Here is a 12758-nt window from a genome sequence, read left to right as displayed (position 1 = left end):
AAAGGAGAGCATTTAGGGTGCAAACGAATTCCTAAAACAGACAGCACAACAACTGATCCTGTATCAAATTACCAAAATGGCAACTGCACCCCAAGGCGCTTCACTTTAAGATCTATCTGTCTGACATTTTGCCTTTGCCATCAGCCAATCGCACCTAACTGTTTCTAAGCAAGCTTAACAAGGAATGGTCACTCAAAGCCATTAAAAAAAACTGGAAGGAAGAAGCCCATCTTTAATTCTGTGCTGTACGCACAACCATTTTACTTTCCTAAAGTACATTTAATCCAGCACAATAAGTAACACACTGATTTACAGTTTCATGGAATATATCACAGAGATGATCGGACAATATTGTGTCTCTACAGATCTCATTAGCCATTTAGATGCTCATATTGCTGCTCAGGAGAGATATTCAGGAAACTATCGCAACAACCAAGATGAGAAACTGGCGGAAGCCTTTATCACTTGTGCTGCTTTCTCACGGGAGCTGCTAAATGCTGTCAAGAGCCTGGTATGAAATTATTTTCCTTTTTTATCTGCCCCCCCCCCTGCAAAGAAACATGGCAATAGGGGCATATCCCACCATGTTAAACTGTCTTGCGAGCCCTACAGGGAAGAGTAAAGTCTAAAAACATTTAATTGCCTTTTAGGAATACAAAAGCCCAGTTCATAGTTTCATACATTTATTACATGGGTATATACAGTGTCTATAACAGCTAGAGACAGATCATTGGGTGATACTCAATAATACTTCCATGGAGTGATCAAGAGGATAGATTTTACTTATGCCCAGGGGCTGATTACCATATTTGAGACTGGAGAGGCCAGATTGTATAGTGAACCCAAAGCTGCCTTGAGTGGCTTGCCTAACACCATGATATAATAATATATAATAATTACAGAGTTATTTGCTCTGTGTGCAGCTTTCAATTTATGGAATACTATTCTTTTGATTGGATAGTTTGGCAGTAGCAGATCTAGCAGCGGAGCTTGATGGCCTTTGAGTCTCTTCTGACTCAATGATTTACTTGTAAGATTTTCGTAGAACAAGCAACAAAAGAATCTGCTAAACTTTAACAGGGCCAGAAGAGTTCTGTCCAGCTTCTTTTCATGGTCCAGACCCAGGGCAGCTAAGAGAAAGAGACAGAGGACCGAGCTTCCCATTGTACTTTACATGTGTTTGCCACAAGGAGTTGCAGCAATATGGCAGCTGCAACTACATGCACTGAATAATGTAATATGTAGTTTGGTCCAGAAAGAGAGAGACAGAAGCAAACTTGGGCAGGAAGGAACTGGTGCAGATTCTACTATGGTAGAACTATTAGAAAACATGAGGTGAACGTCTGAACATTTGCATTACTCTGGCATTTAATGTGGAATAGATCACTGTATTTTCTCAGTGTATACTATAAAAATGGATAGACTACATGTAGTTGCAAATCAGAGGTTTTAACCAGGGTACCTGCTTTTACTTCAATGGTTTACACAATCTAAAACGAGAGTATCAGTGAGGAGGGCTGTAAAACAGCAGATTTGGTTGGGGTGATGGCTTAGGATTTTGAAGTAGTGCAGTGATGTTGCCTTGGGGCTAGCACTACCGGCGTGTGCTGCTGTCCTCTGCCTTCCTGTACTGCCTGGTCAACCCGTCAATTGGTAATATCCCTTAATTGCCAGGGCTGTCTTCTGGGAAGGGAGAACAATCAGCAAAGGATAACCAGAATCATTCTCTACTCATGGAAGGGATGAAACAATGTAAAGTAGCCCTCAGTGCTAACAGTATACTGAACCCTACTCTTTCTAGTTGCAGAGTTTGTCTCAAAATATTAACTTTCCTCTGGAGTCACTGATCAAGGGAGATTTCAAAGGGGTAAGTAGGTGCTAAGAAAGTTATAAGTGTCCCCTAAGTGATGCTGGTGAAGCAGGGCAGGATTTTGACTTCTGCCACTGTTTATCTCATTTCAGCTCATAGTAGCATCTCATACCTTTGGGAAATCTATTGATTTTTTATCTAGCCCTGATAACAAAGTTCTAGACTGCTTACCTGGTTTAATTTGTTCTATCCTCTTTCAGATATGTTGACCATATGCAGCTATCTCAGGGATGGGTTGATTTCTGTAAGACAGGGTGTGAGTTCCAGTGGACCTTGGATCCAGTCTCTGAACTCAGCAAGTCATACGTTACTCGTGTGTTCTTCTCTCTTCCCAAGCATATTGTTCCCACTCCAGATCAGGACCATGGTGTGCTATAGAAGGATCTCAAGACTCCTTCCTGTGCTGTTACCCCCCAAATTGAAATGGTCCAGAGAAAGATAGCATGGCCTCTAGCTATGTGGTCTTCTGTCCTGGGTCAAATAACTCTTCCTGGAGCTGGAGCTTTTTCTGCATTGTGCCAGAGTCTTGATCCAGAGTGGGAACACCATGTGAGGGAGGAGAGAAGATGCAAGTAATGAATAACTGTGATGGTTGGGCCTAGTGTCCCTATTCTGAAAGCTCTGACTCATGGAAATCAACCCTTATACCAAGTCACATTTGTTTGTATAGCTCAGTTCACTATGGCCATTCATGCAGGGCTGTTTCCCTTGCGGTCATCCCGTCGACTGCTTTGGGGCTTCCTTTTGATTATGCATGCCTTTCCTGACCATTAGAGGTTCCCTCACGTTTCTGCATGATTTGCCTGTGTTTTCTAGATTCTGGCTAAAACAGCATCTGGAAAACACGGGCAAAACACACAGAAACATGCAGGGAGAGCGAGGCAACCTCTGACGGTCGGGAAAGGCAAGCACAATCAAAAGGAAGCCCTGAAGCATTTGGCAAGGGTGACCGTGGGAAAACAGCCCTGCATAAATGGCCTATGTTCTGATCAGTGTGGGTCCAACTTTCATCACTAGGTGGGGCTACAACATTTCTAGGTATGTCTAGGCCAGGGGTGGGCAAACTCATTAGTCAAAAGAGCCAAATATCGACAGTATGATTGAGATTTCTTTTGAGAGCCAAATTTCTTAAACTTAAACTATATAGGTAGGTACACTGTTTATTAACTTAATAAACTTTAATTAAAGTTTTAAGTCTTAATTAAACTGTAGGTACACTGAATAAAACTTGATATCATACTTAATAGTGATCTTATTTATTGATAAAAATTAAATTGTAAGTCCGTGCCATTTCCCCCTCCCCATCCGGAGTCCTCGTCTGGAGGCCTGGTCTACTGCCATAAAAGCCTATTGGTAGACCTGGCCTCCGGATGAGTCCCATTGGGAGGCCAGGTCTACCCATTGGCTTTCTTAGCAGTAGACCTGGCCTCCGGAGGCCCTTAGAAGCCAATTGGTAGACCTGGCCTCTGAAGGGGGACTTTTTCCCCTCCTCGGAGTCCAGGTCTACCACCAAGAAAGCCAGTGGGTAGACATGGCCTCCCAATGGGACTCAGCCGGAGGCCAGGTCTACCAAAGGAAGCCCGCCCCGCCCAACAGCTGATAGGCGGGGGGGCAGGAACCGCCGAGCTGCCCGCCCAGCAATTGCACGGCTAGAGGGGAGGGGAGGCTTTAGCCTCCCAACCATTGAGGGCAAGGGAAAGGGGGACCCGGCCATTCTCCACGGTGGCGGGGGGGGAGAGACAGCGCGCCCGCTCGCCCGCTCTCTCTCTCTCTCTCTCAGGCGCACCGGCTCCGCAGCCCGGCTGCCGGCGCGAGCGGGCGCAAGAGCAAGGGCTCCGAACCAAGTTCAGAGAGCCGCACTCAACGGGCCAAAGAGCCACATGCGGCTCAGGAGCCGCAGTTTGCAGACCCCTGGTCTAGGCCTTCCCCAGGCAATTGGCATGAAGAGTCAGACAGCAGTGATGTAGGGTTGGGGATAGGATTCCTAGCCCTGCACAGGCAAATGCCGGGATATTTGGGGGGCAGTGCCTGGGGAGGGTAGAGTTTTACACTGCTAGGTGACACTCTAGGAATTTCCCCTAATCTCTGTGATAAAGAACGCAGAAACTGGGGGAAATTCTTAGAGCATCACCATCAATGCCACCCCTCCATTTTTTCTCCTGCTCATTAAATTGTCAAGGACAGGGGACTGAGGATGGGGGCAGAGGCAAGGATTGCCTGCTGCCAGCAGGCAAATGGCAAGCTTAGTGAGGGAGGAGGGGCTCCAAGGCTGAAGAAGTTGGCACGGCCTACTCTGAGTTATTTATCGCCTTTAAATATCCTGCCATGTTCACAGTTATAGTAACTAAAGGAGGTTTTTTTTTAACCAGAATTTTTCCTACTCTGAAAACAAGCTTCCACTCTTTAAATGTCACAAATTTAATAGACCTGTTTTTAAATAATTAATAGGCAGGAAAAAACAGTGCCCCAGGTATGGTGGTGTGCCCTCTGGCCTCACCTGAGCTACAGTCCTGGAATGGCAGCCGCTCTAAAACATAAGAAAAGCACTGACTGTTAAGTGACTTTGTCTCTTAACAGGACTTTAAGAAACCTTTTGAAAAATCTTGGAAAGACTACGACAGCAAACTGTAAGTTGGTTCTAGGTTCCCATTTCCAGTTAGCTGATTAATTGATGCTTTATTCTGAACTGTTTCGAGTAAAATGAACAGTTAATAATCACTGTTCTTATTGTTATTTGAGCACAAAGATTGAGAAAGAAAAGCGAGAGCTGGCGAAACAGTATGGCATGGTGCGAACTGAGGTTGTGGGAGGCGAGATTGCTGAGGAAATGGAAAAGGAGCGAAGGATGTTTCAGTTACAGATGTGTGAGGTAAGGCAGGGGCTGTTAGGGCTTATTCACATATAATTATTTATTTACTAGTTATTTAAAATATTTATATCCTGCATTCTCAGCTTGGTGCTCACAATGCAGTTTACAACAACAAAATAATACAAACAAAGATATAAGATTATAGGATATACCATGATCAGCAGCTGTAGATAACTTATTTCAGCAACTTCTCAGTGAAATTGAGACCTTGTTCTCTCTCCCTTCCCTTCTGTAAGATAACTGGCCACTAGCTGCTCTGAGCCTGGCCTTGGCCAGGAAAGGGCAGTCTATAAATCAAGCAGTCAAATAAACAAATAATGCCATCTGAGAGGGAAGGTCCAGGTAACAGTTGCCCACCCAGGCTGATGGAAGGACCATTGTTCCTTCTCCCTTTCTCTCTGCAGAAAGGCTGGCTGTTGATATTTTCTAGTGAACAGATTATATAGTGACTGCTAATTATGGCTTCCTAGCACCTGCATATGTATATATAACTACTTGATAGTATACCACAATTGTCTCATGTATGTAGGGTTGCCAAGTGCCAGGTGGTGGCGGGCAAACCCCCGCCAAGCCACCTGGCTGCCCGCCAACCAACTAAGGGTCGGTGGGCAACCCGTGCACGTGTGCCTGCCTGCGGCGCCACATCACTTCTGGTTTACACCCGGAAGCGCCGCATCGCAAAAGGCCTTTTACCACTCAAGGCCCATTGCAATGCGGCACTTCTGGGTGTAAATGCATCACAAGGGGCCTTTTACCACTCAAACTCCCAGTGGTATAACTCCCAGTTTGAGTGGTAAAGGCCCGTTGCGATGCAGCCCTTCCAGGTGTAAACTGGAAGTTAAGCCATTGCGTCAGCGCGGCCGCAATCTCTCCCTCACCTCCGCCCCAAAAACCTCCTGCCGGAGGAGAGGGGGAACCTGGCAACCCTACACGAAAGGCAACCTAAATGGAAAGGAAACAATTTTTAACTCCAGTTTCTAAATAAGGGAGGTCTGGTGTCAGCATACCCCAAAGTGGGTTTTAGTGTGGTGTCTAGGGTTGCCAGGTCCCCCCTCTCCTCTGGCGGGAGTTTTTTGGTGTGGAGGTGAGGGAGAGATTGAGTGCGCGGCTGTGCAGATGCGATCACGTCACTTCCGGTTTGCACCCGGAAGCTCCTCATTGCAAGGGGCCTTTACCACTCAAACTGGGAGTTTGAGTGGTAAAAGGCCCCTTGCGATGCGGCGCTTCCGGGTGTAGACCAAAAGTGATGTGGTGTGGCAGGCAGGCACACGTGCACGTGTTGCCCTTCGACCCTCAGCTGGTTGGTGGGCAGCCAGGTGGATTGGCGGGGGTTTGCCTGCCACCACCTGGCACTTGGCAACCTTAGTAGTGTCAGCATATCCCCTTGTCCATGTGGCAGCACCTGGCTGCACATATTGCCCTGCACCACCAGCAAAGCTGGAACTATGCACCAATAACAGTGGCTTTTTTTTTTGCGTTTAGTTGTTATCCTAAATAGCCCCACGCTAGCTTGATCTTGTCAGATCTCAGACACTTAGCAAGCTTGGCCCTGGTTGGTATTTGGATGGGCAACCTCCAAGGAATATCATGGCCGTGACACAGAGTCAGGCAATGGCACACCACCTCTGAACATCTCTTGCCTTTAAAACCCTACAGGGTCGACATAAATCAGCTGTGACTTGACAGCACACACACAAAAAATGTTGTTGAAAAAAGTATATGCCTCCCCATAGCTGGAAAGATAACAGTTAGTAAATTAAAGCAAAGGGTGAATTAAGTGATATTTCAAAAATTGTATACTATCTGCTTTTTTTTAAGTATGTGGTAACCACGAAATAATACCAGCTTAAGTAAGCCAAAGTACTTTGTTATCTTCTAAGACAAGGTCTTTGGTTTTATTTTGATTTATCTTGTATTTTATGTGTTAACAAGGCGCAAAAGGTGTAGTTTACAAAAGGAAATTTATGCCATATTTTTAATTAAGTACATAATTTGGGGGAGGAAAAACTAGTTTATACAAAGCAGAAATAATGGATCGCTGCAGAATGCAGTCAAGAGCACAGGAGAGGCAAACAAACAATATTTGATTAGAAAATTTAGACTCAGCAAGTCAACAACATTTGGTGTGTGTTTTTCCTCCAGTATCTAATTAAAGTGAATGAAATTAAAACCAAGAAAGGGGTTGACTTGCTGCAAAACAACATCAATCACTGCAATGCCCAATTCAAGTAAGTGCAATCTGCTGTCTATGTTGTTGTTCCTCACTATATATTTTTTACTGTGAAGAGTCATGAGGTACCAGCTAACTGATGTATTGCAGCAAGTCACTAATTCATCTTATTTATTCATTTTTCATGATTTGATTGTTGTAATATATGCCCTTCTACTACAGTGTAGATTTTTCAAGGACTCTTTCTCCCCTAGCAATGTTTCCCCTGCTCCATAACATTTGTTTTAACTGTTGTAATGCCACTGCTACAGGGCTTGGCATGACCCTAAAGTGGAATATAATAATTTATTGGTACAGTCAATCCGACCAGTAAAAACTATACAAGAGTTAAGTGGAAAGTGATTCCTTTTAAAAGTTGCTGCTTGAACAAGCACTAATAGAATTCCTGTTCTAGAACATTCTAGCTTCTAGAACATTCTAGAATTGACCTTACTTTAGAATACTACGGTAAATAAGGTTGCCAACTGTGGGGGTAGAGTCAGAGGAGGGCATGGTTTGGGGAAGGGGTGGACCTCGGCAGGGTATAATGCCATAGACTCCACCCTCCAAAGCAGCTATTTTCTCCAGGGGACCTGAACTTTGTGGTCTGGAGATCAGTTGTAATTCTGGGAGATCTCCAGATCCTACCTGGAGGTTGGCAACCCTAACCAGGGAAACAGGGTGTTTTCTACACAGGGTATGTTTGCCAACCTCCAGGTCATGGCTGGAGGTCTCCGGCTATTACAACCTATCTCCAGGCAATAGAAATCAATTCCCCTGGAGAAAATGGTCACCTTAGCAATTGGATTCTATGACATTGAAGTCTCTCCCTCTCCAAACCCCGCCCTCCTCAGGCTCCACCCCCAAAATCTCCAGGTATTTCCCAACTCGGAGCTGGTAACCCTAACACAGGGGCATGCTTTTGTAGTTTCCCTGTTGCTACTGCATAGCACCAGCAGAGCCTCTACATGGCAGAATTCCTCCAAATTTCCCTGCACCAGTCCCCAGGCAGTGGTCATCACACCCTGCTACCAGGGCTTTTTCAGTGTGTATTTTTTTAAAATCAGCAGCTGAATATTGTTATATCATTATAATGTTATAATACTGTTAGGGTTGCCAGGTCCCTCCTTGCAACCGGCGGGAGGTTTAAGGAGGCGGGGGATGGGGGCTGCGCCCAGCGTCATCTACGTGATGATGTCAGGCTTGTTGGGGCAGCCCCAACCGCCCGCCCCCCCACGGGCGGGCGAATACCCCCAGTGCAATGCTGAAGTGGGAAATAAATCACCAGCGTCCGAAGACTCACCGCTGGCTCTCCTTTCTCAGCGGCAAGCAGAACTCCTTCCAGGCGTTTTTTGTTTGTTTTGCTGCAGGTAGGGTTTCAGGAAGGCTTGGGTCTCCCTACTAGGGATTCAATGCGAGTTCCATTTCTGTCAGGGCAGTTAAAGAGTTAACTTGTTTATATCAACAGTTTAGATCACTGGTTCCCAACCGGGGGTCCGCGGACCCCCAGGGGTCCATGAGAACTAAATTAAGGTCCGCGAAACAAAGTTATAAACCCATAATAAATTAATATTTTCAATTAAAAGCTCTCTATTATAAAAATATATTCAAGTATTATTCTAAGTTTAATGTTTAACTAACAGTTATGATTTAAGTTTATTTTCAAATTATCGGAATTTTTATTTTAACCCTTGGGGTCCCTGCACCGAACAAAAAAGTCCTAGTGGTCCCTGGTCAAAAAAAGGTTGGGAACCACTGGTTTAGATAGTCTCGAGGGGATGATGAACTGACAAGATGTAAGTATTCTATTGGCTAGGGAATCGCCATTGCAAACGCGCAGAAAGGCACAGAGCCAGAATCGTTTATTACCCTGTTCCTTTGTTAAAGGTGTGAAATTGGGGCAGGATGGGTTAGTTACTTTTGAATCTCACAGAAGCAAGAGGCCTGTTCTTAGCTCTCCTGAGCTGGGACACAGACAAAAGAGGTTTAAGCCTTAGCTAGCAAGATTTATACGGAACTAGATAGAAAGATTGTTATTTGTTTTTACTCCAAGTAACCCTCCCTATTTTTAGGAAAGTAAAGGATTTTTGTTTGATTAAGAGAAAAGTCTTTGACTCTGTTTTATTGTGTGCTTGACCTGATTCTCTCTAACCACAATCACGATCCATTGGGCCTGGATCAAATCCAACACTCCCTCGGAGAAAGACACAGGTCTGGGCCGGCTCGTCAGGCTTTCCCTGCGGCCGCTGCCATGGTCGCCTTCTTTTCTCTTCTCCGGCGACCTTCCCCCGCCTGCCCCAGACCCTCCCCGCTGATCAGCTGTTTTTTCAATCAGCTGTTTGGCGGGGAGGCAGGGAAGACGGGCTGCTTTTCTCTCCACGGCCGGGGTTGGGGCTGCCCCAACAAGCCTGACGTCATCGCGTAGATGACACTGGTTGCAGCCCTCAACCTCGCCTCCCTAAATCCCCCGCCCACCAACTGGGAGTCAGCGGACAAGGAGAACAATGGGCGGTAGATTGCCCTCCAGAAGCGGGCACTTGGGAACCCTAAATACTGTACATATCAGGCTCTCTGTATGCCTGTAGGTGTAAACCAGAACTCTCTCCAGCCATGGCTAACTGAAAGATGGAAAGAAGGAAGGCACCCTCCCACACACACACACACATCTGGCAATCATAGGGAGATTATCTTTAAACATGGAAGCTCTATTTCTACCCACAGAATTTATCTAATTTTAAAAGTAATATAGGCCCATAGTGGAGTATGGAGGTCACAAAACTATGTGTAAATTAGAAATATTATTTTGTGTTTTATGTATCACAACGTTTTTTGTCAGTTTTTTTCAGATATGTTTAAAGGCTACAGAGAAGCACAGACAGTTTATAGAGAGTCTTGTCCCTGAGCTTCATAGTGTAAGCATACTTCATCAAATTCTTAATGCATGAGGGAATAACAAAATGGCGGCGGGGGGGAGAGCTATCGGGGAGAACTCTAAGGAAACAGTGTGGAACCACTGATCAGTAATGTTATCATTCTCATAAATACTTTTCAGGTGACTTACAATTTGATAACACATATCTTGACCTTGCAGTCATAACCAATAGAGTTCATAGAATCATAGAGTTGGAAGGGACCACCAGGATCATCTAGTCCAAACCCCTGCACAATGCAGGAAATTCACAACTACCTCCTCCCCCCCCCCACACCCCCAGTGACCCCTACTCCATGCTGGGGTATCCCAAGAGTTGTGTGTTGGTTACAGTTAACCTCAGTTGTTCAGCTTGTGTTTAAATAATTTTCTGTACTGGGTGCTTGATACTTCCTGTAGACATGGAAAAATTCTTCCGTGCGGAATGCAAAGAGGAAGGAAATGCCTACAAGAAGGCTTTAGCAACAATCGCAGAGAACTCTTTTGCTTTGCTTGAAGGAATATTTGGTACGATGTCTTTCAGATGAAGGCACAGCAGGAGGAGGAGAAGAAGCAGCTGTGCTCCCTTCGTGATCAGCTCAAAGCAGCACTGCAGCTGGAATGCAAAGAGGTAAACCAGGGTGTTGTATTTTGTCTAAGAGAGAACAGATTGCTACTCAGCTGTAGGTACTTGTCAGGGGCTGGAAGGAATTATATTGGAATAAGAAATGTTCATTTTAAATAAATAAATAAAAATAAACCTTGAGGTCAAGCTTTCTGTGGAGTACAACTGCCACCACGCTGCTGTAGCAAAAATAGTATTAAGAAAAAGATTCAAACTTCTCATCATGGGACAAAAGCTGATAATTGGTCAAGGGAGTCATGACAATGGCTTCCCAGATCCCTTCCTTTTAGATGAGCAGCATGCATGTTGACCCCTTTAGATCACTGATAGCTGGGGACTGCCTAATAGCTATATGGGAGCGAATGCACTATAGATTAGGCCGGAAGGAATTCTCCTCTTCCACAAAAACTACCCATGAATGAGAACAAGCTGAATGTATAGAATCATGTTAAGGAAATGTTCTCCTAGCATTTTTGTGTGTGTATTTTCACTCTGACCATTAATTAGAACTGTAGTTGAGGGGAAAAACGGCTGTCAATTGGTCTATTTGTTTTTGTCCAATAGGATTGTATTAGTAAGCCGCTGAGATACAGCATGCACCAGCTGCAGGGAAATAAGCAATATGGCACAGAAAAATCAGGGAGCCTTTTCAAAAAGAGTGATGGGTAAGTGAAAGTACTCCAGATATGCCATTTTCATGTTTTTGTATCTCAGGTTGCCAGGTTTTTATTTTTCTTTCTGGCACAGCGTCTGTGCCTTTAACAGCTACAAAGCAAACATTCCACACTTGCTGAACCTCTGCGGAGAAAGATTTGACTGTCTTCCAAGTTGTTTAAAGACACAAAGGCTTTGGCAGCCTGATTTGTGTCAAGCTTTCATTACATACAGATGGGTTTTAGTTTCAGGTGGGTAGCCATGTTGATCTGCAGTCGAAGAGCAAGATTCGAGCCTGCTAGCACCTTAAAGGCCAGCAGGATTTTCAGGGTATCTGACCAAGGGAGTTTTGACTCTCAAAAGCTTATACCCTGGAAATCTTGTTTGTCCTTAAGATGCTACTGGTCTCAAAATTTGATGGGGTTTTAATATATTTATTATTTGAAAATATGGCATCCTCAGGGCTAACCTACACAGCTTGTTTAATAAGTGTTAAAGAGTGTAGTTGTAATAAGTGCTAGGCAAAAAAAATTGGGCTGCCTCATACTAAGGCATTTTTACACATTATTGCACATTTAAAAATATACCAGCTAGCACTTATGCTGTATTAGATAAGTTGTTGTGTGTTTAAAAAGTGATTTGTTTGTCTGACACTGGGATCTGTGGTTACGTGCAAAGCAAGGGGGTTTCAGCTTCACCCATAGTTCTTTTCCACATGTGCATACCCTTCAGCCTCTACCTTGGAAAACTACAGCCTTTCTCCACAGTGGGAATCAGCTCACCTGAAGAAAATGGCCACTTTGAAAGGTGGACTCAATGGCCTTATACCCATGTAAGACTGTATTTTTAGCTTTCTGTAAAATGCATATGTTTTACTTCCAAATTTCAGCTTAAGAAAAGTCTGGCAGAAGAGAAAGTGCACAGTCAGGAACGGCTATCTGACCATCTCACACAGCACGGTATGCATCTTATTTCATAATTTAAAAAGTTTAGTGTTGATAGATTTGTCAAACATTTACTCTAAGTAAGTGTGCATAGGGTTGTAGCCAGATACTCCTAAAACAGATTCTTTTTTTTTCACCAACTAGTTAAATCGCCCTCCAGTGAAGCTGAATTTACTCACTTGCCAAGTGAAGCCAAATGTGGATGACAGGAAATGTTTTGATCTTATTTCACGTAAGTCCCTATCAATTCATTTTCTTAGGAAGAGTTTGATAGAGCACCTGGTTTCTGTGACACTAAGACCGTTGAGCTGAGAACAGTGTTATGGCGGTACTCTGCATTGTGGAGTGTTTTATTTTACTTTATTTTTAGTTTTATTATCTTTCATGCTGAATAATGCACTTTCACTCCACTTTCAATGCACCTTAAAGATCATTTGCAAGTGGATTTTGTCATTTCACGCAGTAAAATCCAACTGCAAAGTGCATTGAAAGTGGATTGAAAGTGTATTATTTGGCATGTGTGAAAGCACCCCTTTGTTTTGTTAGTATTTAGCTGGCTGGTGTCCACATTATTAAGGGAGCTAGTAATAGGCATTTGCTCTTCCAACTCCCTAAAATTCTTTCACAGCAAGCTTGAGCAAGTTTGACGCTGAGGCAAATGCCGAAGCCTTCTGCTCTT

At 44.2% G+C, this 12758-nt stretch overlaps 1 protein-coding gene across 1 annotated transcript in view; it reads left to right on the top strand.

The window, feature by feature from the left end:
* The window catches only part of LOC130473079 (arf-GAP with SH3 domain, ANK repeat and PH domain-containing protein 2-like), a 39199-nt gene that overhangs the window by 7938 nt on the left and 18503 nt on the right, over window positions 1–12758 (top strand). The window contains exons 3-12 of the mRNA XM_056844605.1: window positions 366–511; window positions 1802–1867; window positions 4448–4497; window positions 4610–4739; window positions 6882–6967; window positions 9785–9860; window positions 10401–10487; window positions 11046–11146; window positions 12025–12094; window positions 12224–12311. Of these exons, the coding sequence (XP_056700583.1) occupies window positions 366–511; window positions 1802–1867; window positions 4448–4497; window positions 4610–4739; window positions 6882–6967; window positions 9785–9860; window positions 10401–10487; window positions 11046–11146; window positions 12025–12094; window positions 12224–12311 (900 nt within the window). The remainder of the gene's footprint in view (window positions 1–365; window positions 512–1801; window positions 1868–4447; window positions 4498–4609; window positions 4740–6881; window positions 6968–9784; window positions 9861–10400; window positions 10488–11045; window positions 11147–12024; window positions 12095–12223; window positions 12312–12758) is intronic.

The sequence above is a fragment of the Euleptes europaea genome, chromosome 2 (assembly GCF_029931775.1).
Source record: "Euleptes europaea isolate rEulEur1 chromosome 2, rEulEur1.hap1, whole genome shotgun sequence".
NCBI classification, from domain to species: domain Eukaryota; kingdom Metazoa; phylum Chordata; class Lepidosauria; order Squamata; family Sphaerodactylidae; genus Euleptes; species Euleptes europaea.
This window is presented reverse-complemented; position numbering and strand designations above follow the sequence as displayed.